The 25,395-nt window shown below is 49.6% G+C and overlaps 7 protein-coding genes across 7 annotated transcripts; 4 read left to right on the top strand and 3 right to left on the bottom strand.

The window, feature by feature from the left end:
• Positions 1–2,999: 2,999 nt before the first annotated feature.
• N7462_008874 (uncharacterized protein) lies at positions 3,000–4,362 on the bottom strand (the record flags this gene model as incomplete). Its single annotated transcript, XM_057080588.1, has 5 exons — positions 3,000–3,548; positions 3,639–3,905; positions 3,984–4,032; positions 4,108–4,166; positions 4,216–4,362. 5 exons carry the CDS (start codon positions 4,360–4,362, stop codon positions 3,000–3,002), a joined length of 1,071 nt encoding a protein of 356 aa, XP_056930916.1.
• Positions 4,363–5,466: 1,104 nt separating this feature from the next.
• On the top strand, positions 5,467–7,081 carry N7462_008873 (cytochrome P450; the record flags this gene model as incomplete). Its single annotated transcript, XM_057080587.1, has 5 exons — positions 5,467–5,692; positions 5,779–6,113; positions 6,208–6,359; positions 6,418–6,827; positions 6,888–7,081. 5 exons carry the CDS (start codon positions 5,467–5,469, stop codon positions 7,079–7,081), a joined length of 1,317 nt encoding a protein of 438 aa, XP_056930915.1.
• A 3,571-nt stretch (positions 7,082–10,652) lies between these two features.
• On the top strand, positions 10,653–11,555 carry N7462_008872 (SDR family oxidoreductase; the record flags this gene model as incomplete). Its single annotated transcript, XM_057080586.1, has 1 exon — positions 10,653–11,555. The coding sequence occupies one exon, from the start codon at positions 10,653–10,655 to the stop codon at positions 11,553–11,555; it is 903 nt and encodes a 300-aa protein (XP_056930914.1).
• A 599-nt stretch (positions 11,556–12,154) lies between these two features.
• gpi10 (putative glycosylphosphatidylinositol-alpha 1,2 mannosyltransferase) lies at positions 12,155–14,766 on the bottom strand (the record flags this gene model as incomplete). Its single annotated transcript, XM_057080585.1, has 5 exons — positions 12,155–13,619; positions 13,676–13,822; positions 13,878–14,077; positions 14,162–14,392; positions 14,545–14,766. The coding sequence occupies 5 exons, from the start codon at positions 14,764–14,766 to the stop codon at positions 12,155–12,157; spliced, it is 2,265 nt and encodes a 754-aa protein (XP_056930913.1).
• Positions 14,767–15,376: 610 nt separating this feature from the next.
• car2 (ornithine-oxo-acid transaminase) lies at positions 15,377–17,068 on the top strand (the record flags this gene model as incomplete). Its single annotated transcript, XM_057080584.1, has 3 exons — positions 15,377–15,856; positions 16,062–16,763; positions 16,883–17,068. The coding sequence occupies 3 exons, from the start codon at positions 15,377–15,379 to the stop codon at positions 17,066–17,068; spliced, it is 1,368 nt and encodes a 455-aa protein (XP_056930912.1).
• Positions 17,069–18,499: 1,431 nt separating this feature from the next.
• N7462_008869 (ATP-binding cassette transporter YOR1) lies at positions 18,500–23,057 on the top strand (the record flags this gene model as incomplete). Its single annotated transcript, XM_057080583.1, has 3 exons — positions 18,500–18,772; positions 18,947–21,619; positions 21,693–23,057. The coding sequence occupies 3 exons, from the start codon at positions 18,500–18,502 to the stop codon at positions 23,055–23,057; spliced, it is 4,311 nt and encodes a 1,436-aa protein (XP_056930911.1).
• A 434-nt stretch (positions 23,058–23,491) lies between these two features.
• Positions 23,492–25,145, bottom strand: N7462_008868 (MFS transporter; the record flags this gene model as incomplete). The annotated part of the gene is made up of 3 exons (XM_057080582.1): positions 23,492–24,319; positions 24,391–24,847; positions 24,931–25,145. The coding sequence occupies 3 exons, from the start codon at positions 25,143–25,145 to the stop codon at positions 23,492–23,494; spliced, it is 1,500 nt and encodes a 499-aa protein (XP_056930910.1).
• Between the last annotated feature and the right edge of the window lie 250 nt (positions 25,146–25,395).

Here is a 25,395-nt window from a genome sequence, read left to right as displayed (position 1 = left end):
CCACTAAACTACTGTGTATGATTGTAAAAGGTTCATCGTGGAATACCTGCGTGGAAGATTCCATGAATGATCACACACGGAATTTTCCCCGCTCTACCTGATACATTTCCTGCATAAATTCTAAGCGATTTACTTATATTTAATTCAGGATCCGAGGTCCTACATTCTGAAGCTCTCCAAGATTCGGTCTGTTTTCCAACGCAAGATCTACTGTGGCTTTCTACCTGATTGGTTATTGATTCCTTACCTAATTGACAGTTCGCGACGCTGACAAATAGTATCTTTACAACTATACTAGAGGACAGCTTCTTAAAAGAAAATAACTACTTAATAGGAGAAATAGTATATAGTTGTTTAATATAGATCTCTTAGAGAGAAAAAACTATATCTAAAATAACTATACACTAGAAAAATATCAAAATATTATTTAACAGGATACCATGTTATGTATACCGTTTTCTTGATACACTACTTACAATCTACTTGGATTTACCCTAAGATGTATCTTGCACATACGACCACAGGGTGTGGAGAACAGGGCTTCCCGTCCGCTCAGCCGTACTTAAGCCACACGCCGGCAGGTTAGTAGTTGGGTGGGTGACCACCAGCGAATCCCTGCTGTTGTATGTTTTTTGATAGCTTTATTTTTTGGACTTCTTAAAATCGCTAGATTTTTCTTGATAGCATGACACCTAGAAAGCTCAAAAGTCTACAATTTGAGCTGCATGTGAGAAGCCATTTTTTTCATTCAAATGAAGCTACTAAAAGGACCATAATAATTTTCAATCCCAGCCTACCAACAACCCCAATGATCCCTTGGCTAGCAAGAATTTAACCGTGGGATGCTCCTATTAAGTAGACTTCGCCCAAGGTTAGACCTGTTGTCAACTTTGCTCTTCTTACTTCCTTAACTGTCGTGTCATCTACACCAAATTTTTGAAATTTCTTACAACCTCTCCCTGATCTCCCTCACAACAACTTATCTCTCACAACATCCACTCACTACACATCATCTCTCATTTCTCTCTACTTGGTCCGTTTGCTCTAAGGAAATCTTTTAATATGTGTTTCTCATTTATCACTCACCTCACTTTCGTGTACCATTTCACTTTCTTGTATCATTGGACTCTTCATTAATGTGCCGAAGCGTAAGGCAGGTGATGATGCAGACTCGTCTGCCAAAAGGCTGAGGAGCAAAGACAGTGACCAGAAATGCTATACAAAGATCATGAATTCGTGAGCTGACTTCAGCAACGGCCAGAAAAAGCTTGATGACTCGCGCGGACGCACTCAAAGGCTCGAGATCGCCCAATGTGGACCTGTGAGACTCCTTTGAAACCAATAAATACGAAAGGTATTATATACATATATAATAGTTACAAAACATGTATATATATATATACTATAAAGGAGTTTGAGCAGAGGGTTCTGCGTTTCGATTGCAAATCGAAATAAAGGGATTCGAGTTCCCCGAACTCCTATTACTAATTTATTATATAGTAATAAATAAAAAATTATTATTCAGATATTAATGATAATATCATTCATTATAGGTGAAGGTATATCCTTTAGAAAAAAAAAGAAAATTAAACTTTTAAACTAATTCTATACTTTTTTTGATTTAGTTACATAATACTTTATATAAAAAGTTTTTTATGAGTATATTTATTATATATAGGTATATGTATAGATATACAAATATGAACTGCAAGTAAATAAAAATTATTTTTATCTATACTATATAATAATAAAAATTAAATAAAAATATATGATAAGTATAATTTCAATAATTGAAGGATTATTATTAATTGTTCCTGCTTTATTATCAGTTGCTTTTGTAACTATAGCCGAAAGAAAAACTATGGCTAGTATGCAAAGAAGATTAGGTCCAAATGCTGTAGGTTACTACGGTTTATTACAAGCATTTGCTGATGCTTTAAAACTTTTATTAAAAGAATATGTAGCACCAACACAAGCTAATATAATTTTATTTTTCTTAGGTCCTATGATAACTTTAATTTTTGCTTTATTAGGTTACTTAGTAGTTCCTTATGGTTCAGGTTTATTTGTATCAGATTTTAATTTAGGTATGCTTTATATGTTAGCAGTATCTTCTTTAGCTACATATGGTATATTATTAGCAGGATGATCAGCTAATTCTAAATATGCATTCTTAGGTTCATTAAGAAGTACAGCTCAATTAATTAGTTATGAATTAATATTAAGTTCTGTAATATTATTAGTAATATTATTAACAGGTAATTTAAATATGATTACTATTGTAGAATCATGAAAAAAATCGAAAAGAATGAGATAATTGACGGCTACCCGTCTACCTCGAAAAGCCAGTCTTCGAGAACAATCAGCTGCAGAATCTCTCGCCACTATGTGTCGGCCTCAAAGATGAGTGGGTCAAGATCATCTGTGGATAAGTTGCGAATCGACAATGAGGGTAAAAGGTGCCTCTGTATTTCAATGCGCAAAGAAAACATTTCAGTTGATCGGATACCAGTTGATCCTGCTCCATTGAAAATGGCGCATGGTTTACTCTATTTCCCCCTCTACCGAAGTTTGGTATTGGGTAATTGTCATATTAAATAAACCCTTATTCATTTGAGGGAGACGAATTGATGTCAAAATAGCTTCGGATTAGTATAGGGTCGTTGCTACCAGAAAGTGGTGGTGATTACTTCGTTTTGTAGCCCCATTGAACAAATTGGCTATAGAATAGTAATGGCATTATCAGACTAGTGATTTGTTTTGCTTTTATACCGTGCAATTTCTGGTCCGCTCGGGTGGACAGTTTTGGTTCCAAGTTGACGGATCTGTTACACGACTGGCTCTTGATGGCTCTGGATATCTAGTATCGACTGCGAACACAGGGAAAGAGTGATCTTTCTCTCAACCCATGGGAGGTCCAGCCTCGCTTCAGTAGAATATACCTGTTCCCCTTAGGACCAGTATGTTAGGTCCTACGGGCATGTTATTTGTGCGCGAGTTCAGCGCAGACCTCGAGAGCCATCAGGCCGCTCAATACTGTGCCGTGAAGCGATGGGCTCCTTCCTGGACGAAATATCAACCCAATCAAAACTCCCTTGCCCGGTAACCAAATTATTCGTCGATGATGAATCCGTTAGATCCGCCTGATCCAAGTCTGGCTCTCCTCTTTGGTAGAAGATTGTCGGTCCCGCATCGCTACTCGAATGTCCTTGCTTTCCGCGCGCGGAGAGCTGGACGGAGGTCGTTTGGTCTGTTAGCGTCTTGCTGATATGCTTGCACCAGATGGCTTTCAGGGATGGCACGCTAGCAGCGGTGATTGCAACGTTTAGCTCGATGGCCGAGATTATGACCATTTGACCGAGGATATATGTGAAATCTGGATCGACTGCAAACCGGTGAAGGATGATGATGCGCAGGCAGGAGACAATGACAGCGATGCCGCCGACTGTGATGGTGGCAATGATGCCCAGTCGGCGGGCGGCACTTGCTTGAATTTTCCAAAGGGGGCGGATAGGGAGGGTGAGGATAATGAAGTCCATGAGGATGCACTAGAGGTAAATCAATTAACTACTGTATATTTTGCTTTTTTTTTTTTTTTTTTGAAAAGATTCAGGAGTCGAATTGCACGGAGGACTTACCAGCGAGACGGGCACGTAGTAGGTAACTGATGTTGGCAAACACTTGGCGTCCGGATATGCCGCACTGTTCCAAAAGGCAGCCAAGGGCATGCATTGGAGACAGTAGAGCAACCATAACGTTATGGTGACTAGGAGGTTCAATACCATTGTCCCATACACACCGTAGATGAAGGTGGTTTGACTAGTGAGCCGGAGGTAGAAGAGTAAGAAGCCCGTCTTGATAGCGAATTGCATCCAGATATATGCAATTTCCTCAGCGAAGAGAAGCTGCATGTGGTGAGCATGAGTCAAATCGAGGTTGTGTTAAACAGCATATAAGACTAGTTTTGGCTTCCTCGAGCATACCTTGGAGAGAATCATGATCTTTGTGGGATCAGGCGTTGGGGAAATATGCCTATAGGTTTAAAGGTTAACAATTAGCCCTCCCCGATATTAAATTAATGACTGCACGGGAAGATCAAAAACATACAGCCCTCCCCCATAGTAGAGAAACGAGCAAAACAATCCTTGTTGTGCTGTATTACAAACCTATGAGGATTAGAGGAGTCCTTCGTAATGCTCAGGACGCAGCACTCACTAATACCATGACCATCCACCAATCATCCTTGCCCAAAGCTTTGATGATCCATCCTCGTGAATAGATGCGCAAGCCCGTCAGGATTGTAGAGAGCGCCCAGAAAACAAAGGAAATGGCATATGCGGCCGGCTGTAGAGACTCGAACATTTTTTCATGGGGACCCGGACGCAGTATGGGGAAAGAGAGCTAGGGCCGTGACGGGACTGATAAATATACCACGACTCCAGTCACACGAGTCTTTCATGGTCTTTAACTAATTGCAAGCCGGTACGAGCCATATGGGTGGTTAAGACGAAAATAGGGATGCCGTTTGTAGATCCTGAAATACTAAAATCTTTGCAATCCTTCCTAGGCCGTTGAGACATGATTCAAGTATCTCAATGCGCAAGCGAGAGCTCCTTCCGCCCCCTTTCTCTTCTTTTCAACATGAATAGCATGGGAGCTAGGCAGACTAATCAAACATCGGGACTTCCACTCCGACGGCTAAACGGGTCCCCGCACAATAGGAGACGGCACATAGTACATGCGCTACTGCAGCCTAGCTCCACAATTTAACGCGAAGGAACGGTCCGTCCGTGACGTCGGGGAGGCACTAAAACGCCTTAGTCCAATGATTTGCTTCTCTTCTTTATTTTGAAGATTTGATTGGATTAATTTCATGGAGCCTTTGGAGTCGGATGACAGTGGACGACAGGGAGGGGCTGGCCCCTCTGTCAAATGGTGGTGTTTGAAATGCCAAGTTACTATAATTCTGGCATCCACCCCTGGACGAATATCGACTAAACACCCAGTTCAGAAATACAGCAAGGCAATATCAAGCCTTCTAGGCCAGGAAACTGACGGCTTTTGAGGAGAATGGCTGTGGCAACGAGTATCGCTGCCCTGCTGAGCCCGGCTCCGTTGCGGATTGTACCCACGTTTCTAGGGCTTGGTGCCGCGGTTCACCAGTGCATTCGCACCCGTGAAATCGACAACCGGATTAAATCACTCTTAGCCCTATACTTGGGTGTCTGGCTGGCATTGTTTGCCAGCTTTATCCAAGTCAGCTCTCTGAGTGTACCCTGTGCTCTCGGATGCGCCCTGTTGGCCGCATGCAGTTTCAATCTGGGGCTCACGATCAGCATCCTGGTCTACCGGGCCTTCTTCCACCGTCTCCGAAGATTTCCAGGCCCATGGGATGCCAAATTGAGCCGGCTGTTCACGGTGCGACAGATGATTAAACGGACTCAGTACCACCTGGATCTTCAGGCAATGCACCAAAGGTATGGCGACTTTGTGCGTACAGGGCCTCGAGAGATCTCGATCAATCGGCCATCGGCTGTGCTCACGATTAACGGACCACAATCGTCTTGCACAAAGTCTCCATGGTATAGCCATGTGTCCGATGACAGCACACAGATCTCGTTAAACTCCACCCGCGATCCCTATGTCCACCGTCGAAGACGGAAGGCGTGGGACCGTGGATTTAGTATTAAAGGTATGAATATCAGACATCAGCCAAGAAAGCCTTCTCCTATTTGTCCGTCCTACTTAGAGTGTAGAAGCTCATATAAATTCTAACAGCACTGGCAACATACGAGCCGAGCGTCCAACACAAGGTGAACGCCCTAACCACTCAGATCCGCGCCAGATTGAACCAACCCCTCGACGTCTCGCGGTGGACAATGTATTTGGCGTTCGATGTCATGGGACTAGTTGGGTTTTCTGCAGACTTCCGCCAGCTGGAAGATGGCACCGAGCGTGCCGCTATCCAGGAGCTTCACCAGCAAATGCTGTTTCTCGGGATATTGAAGCCCACACCGTGGATCTTGACCATTCTGGGCGCTATCCAAGGGTTGGTGGGTGACTACGGGCAGTTCATGACTTTTTGCGCAGACAGGATCGCGGAAAAGAAGGAGGTAAGCTTGGTCCGCAATATTTTTTACAGAAATTCCTCCATGAGAGTCAAGTTTGATTTCTTAACATTTGTGACTGACTAACCTGCGATCACAGCAATGGAACGCGAAAAGCGACCAAGTCGGCGAAAAAACCCCAAAGGACATCATCTCCTGGCTACTAAAAGCCACCGAGGAGAAAGACCAGAGTGCTCCACCCGGCGATCAAGCCCTCAACGAAGATGGCCGTCTCCTGATCATTGCCGGAAGGTCCGTCTGCCATACTTCCAAGTAACCCTGTTGCCAAGAAACCCTAACATAACTCTAGTGACACCACGGGCGTCACCCTAGCCCACGCGCTCTACTATCTCGCTCAAAACCCCTCTGCGTATAGAAATCTGCAAAAGGAACTTGATAACGCCTTCGGAAGCACTGCAGAACCCTCGGATTTCACCAACGAGAAGCTTCAACGCCTCCCCTACCTCGAAGCCGTCATCAACGAGACCCTCCGCCTCAAACCTGCCGTCCCCAGCGGTCAGCCCAGACTCACTCCACCTGAAGGTCTACAGATTGACGAAGTTTGGATCCCGGGTGAGACAATAGTCGTGGTACCGCAGTATGTCCTCCAACGTGACGAGCGCCACTTCCCCTCCGGCTCGAATTTCATTCCTGAGCGGTGGCTTGATGAGAAGAAATACTTGATCAAGCACGAAGAGTCGTTCTTCCCATTCCAACTAGGTCAGTAAATCCTCAAGATGGTCAATCAAATACATATTTGATGATGTTAAATGAGACTAGGACGATACGGCTGCGTCGGGAAGCAACTGGCTCTCATGCAGCTTCGGGGCGTAATCTCCAGGATCGCATACGATTTCGATATTGCATTCGCGGCTGGGGAGGATGGGGTGGCGTTCGATAGTGATTCCAAGGATACTTTTACTTTCACTATCGATCCTTTGCAGCTAGTCTTTTCAGAGCGAGCAAGGGAGTAGCGTGGCAGGGATGGTAGTGATCTGAACAATTTCCACCCTATTTCGATTTATATCATTGCAAAAATGCCCTGAGCCCATGCCACGATGGCCAGGACTGTCTATGCTAGTAAGAGCCCCACAGGATCCAAGAAGAGAAATTTGGTCTTCCAAGCAGAGCCCGCGAATTGAGGCCCAATATCTGTGATCATAGCCATATGTGAAGATCCGAGAGATACCGGTGACAGCCCTTGAGTGTGATAGTTAACCCGAACATCCTTGTGCAGGGCAAGAAACAACTACGCGGATTGAAGTTCATCAGGCTGTTCATAGAGGCGACGCGCGACCCTATCCTTCAGTACAGAATTCAGAGCTTTTGCTAGTTCCTGATAAATAGAAGACAGTGGATGCTGATGCTTTATCACAGGGTAAATTTGCTCTGCTGAGAATATCTTTAAGGGGGATACCCAAATTTGACTTGGCATGTATGCAAATGCTCCTCTTCGAAAGGGTGGATATATCTCGACCCAATCCCTTCCATTCTCACGACTATTTTACGTGTCAGTATCTGTCAGGAGCCTGAGTCGAGAGACTTACGATCCTCAAGTGCAACGATTTAGATCATAGATCTAACTTTTTCCTCCATTCACAAAACGGCTCGGCTGGTTTAATGACACTACCCATAAATGGCAACTCTTCTCTTTGAATATTAAAACTCTCAATGAAAAGGGCATCATAGCAAGCCAAAGGTGTCTTATTAGTGATTCTTTATAGAATTAATATATAACTATACGAATTCGGGTAACAAACGTATCCTAATCTTCGACGGTTATAGTTCCTATCTAATATTCGAATTCCTATAACTTTGCGAAGAGAACGATATCCTACTTATAGGATTTCTACTATATATACTATATAATTGCTAGCTGCTTAATAGTAAACTGTTTCTAAGCTATAAGTAACACTTCCACTTAGCGAATAATAAGCACGCGTTTTAGAGTAGTAGCCCTATTGGGGGATTAGAGTTGCTTCGTATAATCGGTGATACTCGAAGCTATACGTTTAAGTAGCCAATTTTTTAGGGAAAAAAAATGTCGTGCGCTACTATATCTGGGTCCTAGGCTGTCAATGTGCAAGCACATTGACATTGTGGTCTTTTTGGCTCAACGTAGGAAGCACGTGCCTAGGTGTGTTCCCTAACAGAATTATTCGTGAATCGTTTAAGATCGTAGAATATATCTAATCAATAGTAGTAAGATCTTATAGTACTAGATCTATAACCGCTTTATTTAACACCTTCGCCGCTACTATAGACTACTATATCTTCGTCTAGTATCGACTAATTACCACCTAGATCTATTTAGGATTTAGAGAAGAATTAGAAGAATATTGCTAGATATCAACAAGAGTATATTATACTAAGGCAGCAACGTAATCTTAATCGCCTATTCTATCATAACAAAATTACTATAGAGAATCTTTAAATAATAAATTATATAATTCGTAAGAGTAGGGAAGCTCAACAACTACTACAGCGCGTAATTACTAAACGCTAGGTTAAAACACCGCTTAGCAAAATAGGGGTACTCTCTATTAGAGATATAAATCGTTTTATTACTAAAAGCAACGAGAAGGAAGCAGATATAGAGCGGAAGCGGGTAAGGAAGTAGTAAAAGAAAGCGTATAAAAGATCACTACCACTAGATCCTATATAAAATGAAGATATAGCACTAGATAGAGCGGAGGCAGCACGCTAGGAAGGTGATGTTTCTTTATAGATACTACTAGAAATCGTTCATAGATAGGGTAGGTAGGAAAAATATAGAAAAATTGTGTAGTTGGAAAAGTTCCGTAGCGCACCTACAAACCGGAAGGGTTGGGGGGCGGTGTAAGGGTTTCCTTAATACAATACTTGCAATCTACTTGGATTTACTCTAAGATGTATCTTGCACATACGACCACAGGGTGTGGAGAACAGGGCTTCCCGTCCGCTCAGCCGTACTTAAGCCACACGCCGGCAGGTTAGTAGTTGGGTGGGTGACCACCAGCGAATCCCTGCTGTTGTATGTTTTTGATAGCTTCATTTTTTTGTTGGACATCTTAAAATCGCTAGGTTGTTCTTGATATGTTAGGGGAAGTACTTGATATTGTAATGGGGAAATGGCCGACGAAGGGTGATCTCTGATTGGAGCATATCTTTCCTGGTACACAGTCTTTACAGGATATAATTCGTATCTCCGATAGGGAGAATATCACTCTACTGTTTTCGCTCAGACAGTCTGTTTATTCTTTAGGAGATCACCTTCCATCGTGACCTGTGGTGTTTTCTTGGTTTGTTCGCCTACCCATCTCATCCTAACTGCTCGAGCGGCTTGCTTTGAAGCGCCTGGGCTCACTGGTTAGGCTGAAGCATGTCAGGAGATACTGGAAAACAGCACATCGGATGTTAATGGTGCATCAATAAGAGTCACAATAGCTCGGGCTCTCTAGGAAGCCCTTGACAGGCAATTTTGATCGACCCAAAAACATGACTGATATAGATGGAAAGATAGTATTTCTACCGATCAGTGGTCACCTAATATCAAGTATAATTAATACTTGTTATTTAGTTATATTCGACACCCTTACTTGTCCTATCCACATGGCTTGTGGCCGATTAGTTGATAGTAATATTGTCAGTTTAGGGCGGCTTGTTTCGTAACAATAAGATCTTTACTATCTACTCATAAATCCATAGATTCCCTTAATGCCTTAATGCTATTAAGAGTAGTATCTCAATATTACTATTAGAGGTATCTAGATTTAGATAATTCTAGGGCCTCGGTCGCTTAGCTGGACGGCCACTTCACGCCGGCGGTGCTGTTCCGATCTTGAAGAGCGATACCAATTGCGCTTGTACTTGGAGCCAACCTTGCGTGACCCAGCCTGTAATTCGTAGCTTTTGAGACTTTCAGCCTTTGGCGAAAAATCTCTGAAACCTCGATTCGGACGCCCCAAGAGGCAAATACGCAAATGCAAAGCCTATATTGCCCGTGCACGTCAGGCAACGGCTGCCAAATGCCTCATAAGGCCCCATGCTGTTTCATGCAGCATACACCTATGGTTACAAAATCTTTCCTTGTCTCCGCCATTCCCTTACCACAATACGCGGGCGTTGGTTACCGTAGAGTTAAAAACGCAATGTGTGACTAGGGAGTCACGGGGGGGGGTTGAAATCCCAATTTCCACCGCGGAACGAGAGCCCACCCCGCAGTAGGCTTAGTCCCGGTTGCTCATATTCATATTGGATCTATGATGTGGCAAGAGCAATCAAACGCAGCTGCCAAGCCGTAGCACCAGTCTTAGCCCTGTACGTGGTCGTTGGTTGCCGTGGAGTTAACGGACAAGGAGAGTACACGACGGAGTTAAAACGCAATCTCCGGCAAGAAAGGAAATCATGAGCAAGTATCCATTGGTCGGCTTCTTCGTCTTGGATCTATGAGAAGATAAGTACACGGCAAACCCAGCTTCCAAGCGCTGCTCCCAACCTCACTAGCGGTCTCAATCTCATCCTCCTATCCGACCCCGCATCTCCGGGGTTCCTTTTGAGATGACTATGTCGGAACAAGATCCTTCTCTGCTCGAGACGAATTGGCTTGCTGTGGCTGGCTATGTTTCAGCGCGTAAGGACACTTACCCGTTCATCGATCCCGCCAAAGCCAACCTGACGGGCAAGTCGGTCTTGATCACGGGCGCCTCCAAGGGCATCGGAAAGGCAACCGCGATCAGCTTCGCCATCGCGGGCTGCTCGAAGATACTGCTGGCTGCTCGTTCGGACATGGCCGACGTTGAGACAGCCGTTCTCGACGCTGCCATGAAGGCAAACCGGCCCCAGCCATTCGTGCATTCCCTGAAGGTGGACGTGACCTCGGAGGACTCTGTGCGAGCGGCTGCCGAGATCGCGGCAGACGTGCTCGGCGGCAGCCTCGACGTCCTGATAAACAATGCGGGCTACCTCGAGCCGTGGAAGTCTATCGCCGAGTCCGAGCCGAGCGAGTGGTGGCGGACCTGGGAGGTCAACATCAAAGGTGCCTATCTCGTCACGCATTTCTTCATACCGATGCTGCTCAAGTCGCAGACCAAGACGGTCATCAACATCAGCAGCGGTGGCGCCCACGTCATGTTTTCTGGTGCGTCGGCCTACCAGACGACCAAGTTCGCTCTCTGTCGCCTCACCGAATTCATGAACAAGGAATACTACCAACAGGGGTTGATCGCCATATCGATCCATCCGGGCGGCGTCAAGACCGAGCTGGCCATGAACATGCCCCCAGAAAAGCAAGCCGTCCTGACCGATACGCCGGAGCTGGCTGCCGACACGCTGGTCTGGCTCGTCTGTGAGCGACGCGACTGGCTCGCCGGCCGATTCGCCTCGGTGAGCTGGGACATGGAGGAGCTGGAGCAGAAGAAGCAGGACATTCTCCAAAGAAACTTGTTCAAGTTCCGCGTGGTGATTTGAGTCAGGCGGTGCACCCTCCAAGGCTCTTTTGAGGCTTTCTTTTCAGTATGTAGCAAAATGGTAAGGAGTGCAACTAGATGTGTGCTTCAACTCAGGCCTTTCATTCACGTAGGCACCTCATCCAATCGGGTGTCCATTACTGCCTGCTGTGTGGTCCAAGGCCTCTTGGAGCTTCTTAGCAATCAGAGGCGACCCACTACTCATCAGTGCTAGTTTCAAGAGGTGTGTGTGTGGGGGGAGGGGATCTCCATGCGTTCCACCTTCTTGTGAGTTCGAATCTGCTCGGATGAAGACACATCGGGTTTGCTGTGCCATCATGTGACATCGTAGGCATCATTAGATTAAGAGATGATAAGCCCTTCGAGTTCTTTCAACCAACAAGTCAAGGGTGTCTATATGAGACCCCAGTAAGCAAGACTGTCTAGTTTATTATAAAGAGAAGAAGTAGATTCAAGCGATACAGATATCTCGAATATTGTCTATACATAAAGAAAAAAAAAGAAAGGAAAAATAAAAAAATTAGGTTCTAAATATCAAAATGTACATTTTGTCACACGGACATACTAGTAGGAACATCAAAACCTGGTCAGCCCCGACGATCAAGACCAGAGCTCACGTTCGCGATTAACTAACCTTTTATCACGCCGCGGCGTCCCGCCCAACCACTCCGGCAATGTAAACGAAGGAATCCAGTCCCACATGGTCGGTGCTGGGGTCCGGAAGCGGTCCAAGAAAGCCGCCGAGCGGGATTTCTTCGTCCACGGCCAGACGCGCGATGACTGCGGTGAGAACAGCGCCTGGGCGGAACGGCGCCAAGAGTCCAATGTTGACGGCCGCGAGGACCACGGCCAGTGGAAGTGGAGGTTGTGTGGCAAGGGCAGCGTATTCCAACCGCGCTTCTGCGAGCCTCGAGCCTCGTGCTTGATGGCTTCGACGATCCTCTCGAAGTGTAGTTCGAAATGCTGCTCGTGCCTCTCTTCCGTGCGGCGGCGAGTCTCGGCACGCCAGGCGTCTTGCTCGGCGGAGTCGAGGCACCAGACGACGACGTCGCCGTGGCGTCGCCAGTCGTCATGCCACTGGGTGTTGTGGGTGCGCCAGCATTCAGCGTATGAGGAGGTACGGAGCAGGCTGTGCAGCGTTGGTTCGAGTTGTTCGAAGAAGATCAGGTAGTCGGGCCATTCGTGCTGCGTAGCAGGGGCTGGAGTGCTGCTCCCTGAGAGGGGGCGGCCCACAGAGGCGTAGCTTGGCCGGCGGGGGAGATACCATAGTCCACCGGCCATGTTAGTGCGGAGGAATTGGGCGGGGTCATCATAGAATTGATCTGCCTCGTCGCGATAGACAGCTTTCTCGGCGGCAGTTAAGTCGATGGGAGGCTCGCAAGAGAGGGCCCATGCATTGATCGTGGGATAAATCAGATGCGAGCGCCAGGGCGTACTGTGGCACGGCATGAGAAAGCCGGCCGTGATACCAGTTTGAGGTTTGGTATCTATGACAGACGCCGACGTAGTGTGAATTTCATGTTGGCGCCGAAGATAGGTTAGGACATTAAGAACCCCGGATGCATGGTACAAAGTCGTATATAGCGCAATAACCAGGTTTACAAGAATACAGAAAATTAGTACCAGCCTTTGAGGCGTATAAGCGTTGGACGACCTTGAGTAGAGGGCTGGATAGAAGAACTGCACGAGGGGCGGGGCAGCGAGGATGTGAAGCGACGGTAGCAATGGATAAATAAATCGGACTTCCTTGTGCGAGATCAACGATAAGACGAAAGGCATGAGCAGGCAGACTGTTGCCAGCTGCACTCGAATGGCCGTCTGTACTTTGTCGGAGGCCGAAAAAGTTCGAATTGTCAGGGTACGATAGAGTCCCCACAACGCGAAAGGCAGGAGAGTCGTGAGGAGCAGCGGATAGCCTTGCGATAAATAGTAGTGCCAATCATTGCGACCATAAAATACTGCGAGTGACTGGGCAATATTGAAATATAGAAATCGAAGGGGAGGAAACGTCCAAATTCCGTAGAAGAGCCGGTCTGCGGCAGCGGACACCGCCAAGACCGATAGCCTATCCAGGACAATGTGAGTTTGGTGATCTGACGAAAGCGTGGAGGAATTACTGACCCACAAAGCAGAACTTCACGAACAAGAACCTGGCGCTGGGTCCAAGAGGTCCGCAGCCAAGCGACACTGGCCAAGGTTGCCCAGATCAAGATGTTAGTCGGGCGGAGAATACAAGCGAGTGCTGCAAGGGAGAGGCATTGGCGAAGACTGCGTGCTGCGCGTCAGTGGCTGCGTCAGAATTTTTGCTTTATCTCGGACGTACTTTGACAGAAGTCGCACACTCTCGGAGCTGCCCCTCTGACGGCCAGCATTCTTCTGGCGGCTATCATCGGCCAGAGTTCCTGCTGACCACTTCCATGGCCACAAATCCAATGCGACAATGGTCAGGGTCGTTTCCAAGCAGTTTGAAAGTGTCCTTGTGGAGCAAAACCATTGCCAAGGGTTCAAAATCGTGGCAATCAGCTGTTAACCGTCATCAGCCAGGCTATTTTGTGTCCAGGAACCATCACGAAAGTGCTTTGTTCCATCTTCGGGCCGAGTACGTACCGCTGTCCATGCGCCGCGTGAGTCCGATCCGTAAACACGAGTCGCGAGTTTCCAGGTGTAGAGGTCTCCCGTTGCTGCAATTACCGCCTGCGCTGTTTTCGGGCCCGCGATGAGGATCTCAGCGCGCGTCGCGTCTGACAGGCGGAGCGCACTGGCGAGGAGATCGGCAGCTTTGTAAATGGCCGCGAAAAAGAGCGGATGTAACGATGATCGGAGCTGGTGGTGCCATTCCTGTGACCCCGAGGGAGGTGATGTTAGATTCACGCCTGAAATTGAAGTTCTCTTCCAGAAAAAAATAAAAGATGTGGGGTAGAGTAGAGAATAAGAAGAAAAGAAGAAAAGAAGAGAGGCTTGTCATGCCACGCGTCGTGCTTTCCACTCACCCAAGTCACCCAGGCCCCCTGGCCTTTCCCAAACGCGATCTGCCACGCGGGCTCCAACGACTGGAAGTATTCATCGGGCTGAAAGAAGGTCCGAACAGCGAAGGCATTGAGCAGACGAAACGCGACGAGGAAGAGGAAGATGGAGGTGGCGGGCGAAGGAGGCGACGGGGCGCGACGCACGGAGGATGAGGCGGAGGAAGAGGAGGTCGTCGAGGAGGGCATGGTCGAGAGGGAGCGAGAAGCCGCTTACTGCTGCGAATTGCCAATCGCACGTTCGTCACTGGCCTGATCCTAGATTGTGGCCATGCGGTGGTGGTGGATGCCGCGGGGAAGCGTGGAGTATGACATCAAAAAAAAGCGACCAACCAGCCAGCGACCAAGAACCAGCTGGTCAAGAGAAAAAAAAGTACGTCTCACCGGGCCGGTCGAATCAGCACAGCGATTGGCGAGTAAATCGCAGTTACTGGAGACGCGTGGTGACAGAAAGAGGGCGAGCTCGTGTAATCCTGCGCTTAGGGAACAGCGGATGGGGAGGAAGTTGGAGGCTCGCGACGACCTGCACTTAGGAGACAAGCCGCGCTCTTAGCGGCCTCGCGGCGGATCTATACGCCACGCAGGATTCCCCGGGCTCCTTGTTTGCTGGACTACATAAGCAGCTTCCAACTGTGGTTTCCTTCAATTCTTGCTCTTCTCTTTTTCTTCAAATTTGACATTCTTCCCCGAGGTGCAGCGGTCCCAGAACTATCTCTCCGCCCTTTTATAGATCCGTCTTCCCTTTCTCCAGTCCTTCCTCCCCCAGCTTTGTCCGGACCCGCCCATCTTCACCCCCACTATGTCGACCAACGGGACTACCAACGGGTCTTTTGCCCACTACCATGCGGCCTCGACGGACGAGGCCATCCAGGCAGAGCAGCAGTATGCGGCGCATAACTATCACCCGCTGCCTGTGGTCATTTCCCGCGCCCAAGGGATCTCTGTCTGGGATCCCGAGGGACGTCACTATCTGGACTTCCTCTCCGCCTACTCCGCCGTGAATCAAGGGCACTGTCATCCCAAGCTCGTTGCCGCCCTGGTTGATCAGGCCTCGCGTGTGACACTGAGCTCTCGTGCGTTCTACAATGACGTCTTTCCTCGGTTTGCCGAGTTCGTGACGCGCTACTTCGGCTTTGACATGGTCCTGCCCATGAACACGGGCGCCGAGGCGGTTGAGACGGGCATCAAGATCGCCCGCAAATGGGGTTACAAGGTCAAGGGCATTCCCGAGAACCAGGCGATCGTATTGAGTGCCGAGAATAATTTCCACGGTCGTACAGTAAGTGACAACCCCCCTCCCCCCCCGGCGGCACCCTTTTCTCGGTCTGGTTTTTGGATTTGAATTTCCTCCCTTACCCCCTCCCCTCTCTTCGAGCTCTGCGCGCGACGGGGATGTCCGTGTCTGCCGCTACTCGACGTCTCCTCCTCCCGGACCATCCCTCCCGAGCATTTGTGGCTGATCAATGGGCGGTACCTTGCATTAGTTCGCCGCCATCTCTCTGTCCTCCGACCCCGAGTCGCGTGAGAACTACGGCCCCTACCTTCCCGGCATTGGCTGCACCATCCCCGGGACCGAGAAGCCCATCACCTACAATGATAAGGCGGCCCTGCGCGAGGCTTTCGAGAAGGCCGGCCCCAACCTGGCGGCCTTCTTAGTTGAGCCCATCCAGGGCGAGGCCGGTATCGTCGTTCCGGATGAAGACTATCTGCAGGAAGCGCGCGCGCTCTGCGACCAGCACAATGCACTGCTGATCTGCGACGAGATCCAGACCGGCATTGCCCGCACCGGCAAGCTGCTCTGCCATGAGTGGAGCGGAATCAAACCCGATCTGGTCCTGCTGGGCAAGGCCATTTCGGGTGGCATGTACCCCGTCTCATGTGTGCTGGGCCGCAAGGACGTCATGCTCACAATTGAGCCCGGCACCCACGGCTCCACCTACGGCGGCAACCCTCTGGGCTGCGCTGTCGCGATCCGCGCCCTGGAGGTGGTCCAGGAAGAACAGATGGTCGAGCGGGCCGAGAAGCTCGGTCAGATTTTCCGGAAGGGGTTGGAGGATCTCCAGAGCCCATTGATCGAGACGGTGCGCGGCAAGGGTTTGTTGAATGCGATTGTTATCGACGAGTCCAAGACCAATGGACACAGCGCTTGGGATCTGTGCATGCTGATGAAACAGAAGGGATTGCTGGTATGTCCATCCTCGCACCCGTTGGGTCTTTTTCGTTTCTTCTTTTCCTTTCTCTGGCTCTGTGAGCGAGAGAAAGGGAGAGTTGGTATGAACACAGAAGCTAACCACTGATCGACCAGGCCAAACCCACTCACCAGAACATCATCCGCTTGGCCCCACCCCTGGTGATTACCGAGCAGGAAATCCAGCAGGCGTTGGATATCATCCAACAGGCTGTGGCCGAACTGCCCAACCTGAAGGGCCAGGCCGAGGACGAGATCATCCCCCCACCGGAAAAGAAGGTCAAGATTGGCGTGGAGAACTAGATTGGTTCGCTCACTCTTCTGCCGAGGAGCCGTGTCTCTCCTCTCAACCCTTCTCCTGGATGACAGTTATGCATTGTCACCCAAGCCCGAGAAACCAAAAAAAACTCCATAGATGCCCCCACCCCAGTCTTCACCCCACATCCCCGACACCACACAGATCTTCGGCAAATCCAAGTTTCTCTGCCGGAAGAGAGGAGAGCGAAAAGGCTTGTTTTTCTTTTTCCAATGATGGGATGGGTTGGCGCTCATTGCACGACATGACGACGGAATGGATTCCCCCCCCTTTCTTTTGTTTCGCCTTTTTGGGGCGCCAAAGAGACCCTCAGATTGTACGTTTATTACTCCAGAGACTAGATCATATTTTGCAATGCCACGTATCTGGCCCCATTGAACGTGTGGATGTATCATCTCCCAGGATCCTGTGGTTATCGCCCGTGCCTCGGTCTCCTAGGAGTATATAGTATGTACGCCAATTCCGCGATAACCCCACCGGGTGTCCCTTAACTCCTTTAAGAAAGCTCGGATCGGAGATAAATCGACTGCTCTTTTGCGGTCTCGACCATAAAGCCTCTTTCCCCACCTCGGGATATGAGGGGGGAAATACATAATTACCGCGACATGTCCGAGGTGATTGTGTTGCAGGCTCGGGGTATTGGGGATTAGTAATGGGGTCGGCGACGGAGTATGTGAAAGCCGCCCGGTCGGTTGGACTGATTGGCCTCATTGCAGTGATTGGATGGGGATTGGATGGGCCATTGGGGGGCCCGCTAAGCGAACGCGAACGCGAATACGCCCTGAAGCTCGCTTGTTTCTATGTTTCAATGAGCAGGATGCGCTCCGGGTTGCGCTGGGAGTGCTCGAAGCGCCCGCCACAGGGGTGAAAGGAGGATAGCAGACTCGAATACACGGCCCATCGACTCTATGGCCCTAGTCGCAGTTATATAGTTATAAAGTTATATAGTTATATAGTTATATAGTTATATAGGAATTATATAGAAACTTTGCATGCTCCCGTCATAGAATTCCCCGAGAGTGGGCGGGTGTAGGGTACCATCCCCCATTTGATAGAGCGGTCGAGGAATCGCGCATCGGCTTTCACGGGGAATTCAGCACAAAACCCCGACATGACTCATGGAAACGATCTTTCACTCGACCAGCCGCTGCTTCTTACGATCCTAACGCATATCGGAGCTGAATTAATATATGGACTTCCGGCACACGAGTCGTTCGAGAACTTTTCACCTCGTTTCCTCGAATCGCTTTCCGTTTTCAGACTGGATACGCCCCACATCTCCATGGCTTAAGTCCTTTTAAGTCCATAGTCCACGGCTTCTTCAGTCTCCCCGTCCCCCTTCTTGCGGGCCGAATTTTCTCTTGAAACCCATTTCCGTTGCAGAAGGGTTGTAAATTTCCCCGTCAACAAACGTCGCCATGTCTGCGCCACCGGAGCCCGTGCCGCAGGTCGTGGTGGCCGACGTGGAGAAGCTCCAAGCCGCCGAGAGCTCTGGATCGGCGTCCGGGGACGAAGCCAAGGCCCCCGAGCCAGACGAGTTGCGCCCGGCAGAGAAGAAGTGGTATCGACGACTGAATCCCATCCGCTGGCAGACGCCGCCGCCCGTGCCGGAGGAGCGCACCCCATCGCGCGAACATGGCGCCTCGTTTTTAAGCATCATCTCGTTCCAATGGATGTCGCCGTTGATGAAGGTGAGTCGCAAATCCAATCCAGAGGCTCTATATCCTCCTCCATCCCATTATGACCTCGGCTGCGGGAAGTAGCGGGGACGCAAGCACCGAGACACAGCATGATGCGATGGAAAATAAATACCCAATAAATTAAGGGCACTGGCTAATCGGAAAACCCCTTATTATCATATATAGGTCGGATATTTGCGGCCCCTTGAACTGCAAGATATCTGGACGGTGAACCCTGATCGCGCCGTGGACGTCCTATCAGAACGCCTCGATGCCGCGCTGGACAGTCGCACCGCGCGCGGCACCAAGCGCGCCCTCCTCTGGGCCCTCTTCGACACCTTTCGCTTTGAGATCATCCTCGGTGGCATCTGTCAGTTCTTCAGCTCGCTCCTGTTGGTGTTCGCGCCCTACCTGACCCGGTACCTGATCTCCTTTGCGACCGCGGCTTATGAGGCCGAGATGAGCGGCCAACCTGCGCCCCATATCGGGCGCGGCATGGGTTTCGTCGTTGGTATCACCTGTATGCAGGCCCTGCAGAGCTTGTGTACCAACCAATTCCTGTTCCGCGGCCAGATGGTCGGCGGTCAGATCCGCGCTGTGCTGATCTCGCAGATCTTCAACAAGGCGATGAAGCTGTCCGGCCGTGCGAAGGCAGGTGGTCAAGCAACGGCGGAGGAACTGAAGGCGCTGCAATCAGCCAAGGACGCTTTGGTCAAGCCAGATGCCCCACAAAAAGGGCAAAAAGAGAAGAAGCAGGATCCGAAAGCGACGGCCGATGCGGCCCAGGGTGTGGCGGGAGACGGGCGTGGATGGAACAACGGCCGCATTATCGCGCTGATGAGCATCGACGTCGATCGCATCAATCTTGCTTGTGGTATGTTTCATATGATCTGGACGGCGCCCATCTCAATCATCGTCACGCTCGTGTTGCTGCTCGTCAACATCGGCTACAGCTGTCTTTCCGGGTATGCGCTCCTGGTGCTCGGGATACCGTTCCTGACCTATGCCGTACGATTTCTGGTTAAGCGACGACGTAATATCAACAAGATTACCGATCAGCGAGTCTCACTTACCCAGGAGATCCTGCAAGCTGTTCGATTCGTGAAGTTCTTCGGCTGGGAAAGCAGCTTCCTGGCGCGCCTGAAGGAAATTCGGAAACGTGAGATTCGGTCCATTCAGACCTTGCTGGCTGTTCGGAACGCTATCCTGTGTGTTTCCATGTCAATTCCTATCTTCGCTTCTATGCTAGCGTTCATCACCTACGCGCTGTCCAAGCACGATCTGAACCCGGCTCCCATCTTCTCGTCTCTTGCCCTGTTCAACTCGCTGCGGATGCCACTGAACATGCTGCCTCTGGTGATTGGCCAGGTGACTGATGCGTCCACAGCGCTGAACCGGATCCAGGAGTTCCTTTATGCCGAAGAGCAGAGCGAAGATATTGAAAAGCTGGAAGAAATGTCCAATGCCATAGAGATCGAAGATGCCTCCTTCACCTGGGAGCGCTTACCGACAGACGAGAAAGACGCAGAAAATGCCAAGAAACCTGCAGGGCGTCCGGAAGCCAAGGTGACCTCTCCCACAGAAAAAGAAGGTCTCGAAGAAGAAACCCCCGCTGAGCCGTTTCAGCTGAAGAATGTCTCACTCGAGGTCGGACGGAATGAGCTCCTCGCTGTCATTGGCACCGTGGGCTGCGGTAAAAGCTCGTTGCTCTCTGCTCTGGCCGGCGACATGCGAGTCACTGAAGGCAAGGTGCGGATGAGCACTACCCGAGCTTTCTGCCCACAATATGCCTGGATTCAGAACGCCTCGGTCCGCAACAACATCCTATTTGGCAAGGACTATGACGAGAAATGGTACAATGATGTGATTGACGCATGTGCTCTCACCCCGGACTTTGCGATTCTCCCCAACGGCGACCAGACCGAGATCGGAGAACGTGGAATTACAGTTTCCGGCGGCCAGAAGCAGCGACTGAACATCGCGCGTGCTATTTATTTCAACGCCGAGTTGGTTCTCATGGATGATCCGCTTTCCGCCGTAGACGCCCACGTTGGTCGCCACATCATGGACAAAGCAATCTGTGGCCTCCTCAAGGACCGGTGCAGGATTCTGGCTACCCACCAGCTCCACGTGCTTAGTCGTTGCGACCGTATTGTGGTCATGGAAGAAGGCAAGATCCACGCTGTCGACACATTCGAGAATTTGATGCGCGATAACGAACTCTTCAAGCGGCTCATGGCCACTTCCGGACAAGAGGACTCGAAGGACGACGCAGAGGATGCTGCTGAAGATGTGACCGAAGAGCCCAAGGAGAAAGAGGCCAGTCCTAAGAAGGCTGCCCCTGGCAAACCAGGAGCGGCTCTGATGCAGCAAGAAGAGAGGGCCACGGCCTCGGTAGGATGGGGTGTGTGGAAGGCATACATCCACGCCTCTGGCAGTTACTTCAATGCCCTTGTCGTTTTTATTCTCCTCGGCCTTGCGAATGTCGCCAACATCTGGACTAGCCTGTGGCTCTCGTACTGGTCCTCTGACAAGTACCCCTCGCTGTCGACAGGTCAGTACATCGGCATCTATGTTGGCCTCGGTGGCTCGGTGGTTCTGCTCATGTTCGTATTCTCGACGTATATGACGACCTGTGGAACCAATGCCAGTAGAACTATGCTGCAGCGTGCAATGACTCGTGTACTACGGGCCCCGATGTCGTTCTTTGACACGACTCCCCTGGGCCGAATTACCAACCGCTTCTCGAAGGATATTCAGGTCATGGACAACGAACTGTCGGACGCGATGCGTATCTATGCGTTGACGATGACTATGATCATTTCAGTCATGGTCTTGATCATCGTGTTCTTCTACTATGTAAGTTCCCTCCTCGTAACCAATGGGCCGATGCGCTGGCCGGGCTCTTGCTAATCACTGATATCCGTCCTAGTTCGTCATCGCTCTCGTCCCGCTGTTCATCCTGTTCCTACTCGCTGCCAACTACTATCGTGCCTCAGCACGTGAGATGAAACGACACGAAGCAGTCCTCCGATCAATGGTCTATGCTAAGTTCGGCGAGGCCATCACCGGCACTGCTTGCATTCGTGCGTATGGTGTTCAGAACCAGTTCCGACGGAGTATTCGGACTTCTATCGATGTGATGAACGGTGCTTACTTCCTGACTTTTTCGAATCAACGATGGCTCAGCGTCCGACTGGATGGTGTCGCCACAGCTCTTGTCTTTGTCACTGGTGTCCTAGTTTTCACCTCGCGCTTCAATGTCTCCCCCAGTATTTCCGGTCTAGTTCTGTCGTATATCCTAGCCATCGCTCAGATGCTTCAATTCACCGTCCGCCAGCTTGCTGAAGTGGAGAACAACATGAACGCCACAGAACGTGTCCACTACTATGGTACTGAGCTAGACGAAGAAGCCCCTCTTCACAGGGTGGAGGTGGAACCGTCCTGGCCGGAGAAAGGACGTATCACATTTGACAGCGCGAAGATGAGATATCGAGATGGATTGCCGCTCGTTCTCAAGGGTCTTTCCATGGACGTCCAGGGAGGCGAGCGGATTGGTATTGTTGGCCGGACCGGCGCCGGCAAATCGAGTATCATGTCAGCTCTATTCCGTCTTACCGAGCTATCTGCAGGCACGATCCACATTGACGGAGTGGATATCTCCACCATTGGTCTCTATGACCTCCGCTCCCGCCTAGCCATTATTCCCCAAGACCCGGCCCTCTTCAAGGGCACCATCCGATCCAATCTGGACCCATTCAACGAACACACGGATCTTGAGCTATGGTCTGCCCTGCGCAAAGCCTACCTCATCGGCGATGAAACACCGGGGCCCGACTCGGAGGCTCTTCCAAGTGTCCCGGGCACTGGTACCACAACCCCTGCCACAGGCAGCGACTCCAAGCCCCGCCCGACAAACCGTCTCACCCTCGAAAGTGCCGTCGACGAGGAGGGTCTGAATTTCTCACTCGGCCAGCGCCAGCTCATGGCCCTCGCGCGAGCTCTGGTCCGCGACGCGCGCATCATTGTCTGTGATGAGGCCACGTCCTCCGTCGACTTCGAGACCGACCAGAAGATCCAGCACACCATGGCACAGGGCTTCCATGGCAAGACGCTGCTCTGCATTGCGCACCGTTTGCGCACTATCATCCACTACGACCGCATCTGCGTCATGGATCAGGGCCAGATTGCGGAGATGGACACGCCGCTCGCGCTCTGGGATAACACGGATGGAATTTTCCGAGCCATGTGTGATCGGAGCGGCATCACGCGAGACGACATTTTGGGGATGAGTTAAGCGATCTATAAAAGTATATATACATATATACCCGATAATCACATCAGGGGTAATAAGGTATACTCCGCATATATAATTTGCATTGAATATAATTTGCATGGTTTTTATCTGCCCAAGAGGTCTCGTTCTCAATATAAAATCTGGTCCCAGGACTGTAGATCTTCAATTTCTCAATACTTTAAGAACTACTGATGGAATTTTTCCGTAGTGTGACCTCACCTACTCTGTGATCGAGGATTTTGATAAGATCTCCCATTTTGGCAGGATAGCAATCTAACATGGATTTTATGTACGAAAAGATTGTTTTTTTTCTCGATTTCAGGAATAATGTCTATATCTATTATTATTATCTATGTATCACCTTAATTTTCATCTCATTATGGTGTTCTAATTATCTCTTTCCTGCCTCATAACAGGCTTTCAAGCCTCTTCTCTCACAACTTCACTTGAAATCTGGGGTGTGTTCTTATGTTTGCCCCATACTTCCAGAAGATCAGTGGAAAAGTGCACATCACTATTGCAATAAACGCCAATAGTGAATTCCCCCATCCTAGTCCGAGAGCACCATACATCGATGGTCCGGCTAGAGGTAGCAACGCACCGATCAGCGATCGAAGCGCTGTATTGGCCGCCGTAACGGATGCGGCGTAGCGCAAATAGCAGTCAACCAGGTACGTACTGGCAGACATGAAAACTGTCATCAAGCCGATGGCAAATACACCCGTTCCAATAATAGGAACAATCCAGTGTGTCTGTGCCTCTGCGGACCAGCCGTACCAAAACAAGCCGATGGGGATGGCCCAGCATCCAACTAACATAGGTGGCAAGCGAGATTCTGGAGCGAAACAACCTTTGGCCAGGTGCTTGATTGCGATTCGGTTGGAGGCTGCTCCGCACGCCATTAGGCCAATCAATGAGCCAATGCCGAAGCCTAGATATGCGAGACCTGCAATTCCAGTCGAGAATCCATACACGTCCTCGAAGATGGAAGTGATGGTTGTGAACATCAGGTAAAGATAGCCGTAGCTAATGGCAGCAAACGTTGACATGAGGGCAACAATGGGCGATCGGAAGAGGAGCTTGAATGGGCGAGCGAGAGAAGTCACAAACATTTCGCGCTTGGTCTGGAGAGTGTGATCAAATGGAGTTCGTAGGTTGGGATTGCCGGTTTCCTTGCGCAGTCGCGCTGCCTTTCGCTCGAGAAGGACTGGTGCATATGACTCTCGATACCAGATCATGCATAAAGTCGTCATCACGCCGGTCTATACAGGCACAGTCAGTTTTCAGATCGACTATTGCCAGGCAATTTTTCAGGTTCACGAAGCTGACTTACCACAATTGCGATCACCCAGAAAACCCATCTCCATCCTTCATTTTCTGTCAAAAACCCTCCGGCAACAGGCCCAACAACTGGTCCCATGACTGGTCCCATCGCCCAAATAGCCATAATTCCGGCACGTTTCTCTTTTGGTATCATGTCAGCAACAGTGCCGGATCCGATGGTCAGCGGACAGACACCGACAGTGCCTGCCAGGAGGCGAAAAACTATAAGTTGGGGCATGGTCTGGGCAACAGCACATGCGATCGTGAATATCAAAAAGAAAACGTTGCAGACATGATAAACAGGCACACGGCCATATATTTCAGACAACGGAGCGATCAGAAATGGGCCGACGAAGTACCCGAGGATGTAAACGGAAACCATAAAGCTTGCTAACATGGTACTGCTCGAACGGAATTCGATCATGACATCTTCCACACCCGGTGCGAACATTGAAGAAGCAAGCGGACTAGATGGTGGGCCTTTGAGTTTAGTATTTTCCTCCCATCGAAGATGAACTTGATCTAGAACTTGAAGTTCAAAAGAACTTACGTGATAAATGTATTGAATGCCATCAGTCCTAGCTGACGCGCTTTCTTTCTAGTCGGCCAGTTGAACGGGTTTTCTGGATCATCTGGCCCATCGTAATCCACAACATTCTCGACATTAGTTGTGGGCACTCTGTCGAGCTCTTCCGTGGGTGCATGCTCAAGAGGCTGTTCGAATTTCTCCAAATCCACGTTGCCCATAGAGTCGGCTCGGTCCATGATGTTTAGATGGCTTTATAGACCTATGGGCCTATGTCAAGCGAGAGTGAGGGGAAACGTCAGAACAGACCCGAGCATTTTTGGGCGGGGGAGCCTGGGCTATAAGTAATAAACGCTTTATGGAGATTGGGGCAGATTTTATGCTTGCTTAAGAAATGAAAATGGACGATCTCGGCAATCGGAGGACGCCACGAGCTAATGATAGAGAGTTATATCAGAAATAATGCATTTTGATGTTACTGTATCTAAC

The sequence above is a fragment of the Penicillium macrosclerotiorum genome (genome assembly GCF_028827735.1).
Source record: "Penicillium macrosclerotiorum strain IBT 26536 chromosome Unknown utg000008l_segment0_segment0, whole genome shotgun sequence".
NCBI lineage: Eukaryota > Fungi > Ascomycota > Eurotiomycetes > Eurotiales > Aspergillaceae > Penicillium > Penicillium macrosclerotiorum.
Note: the sequence above shows the minus strand (reverse complement) of the source record. Positions and strands in the feature narration are given on the sequence as shown.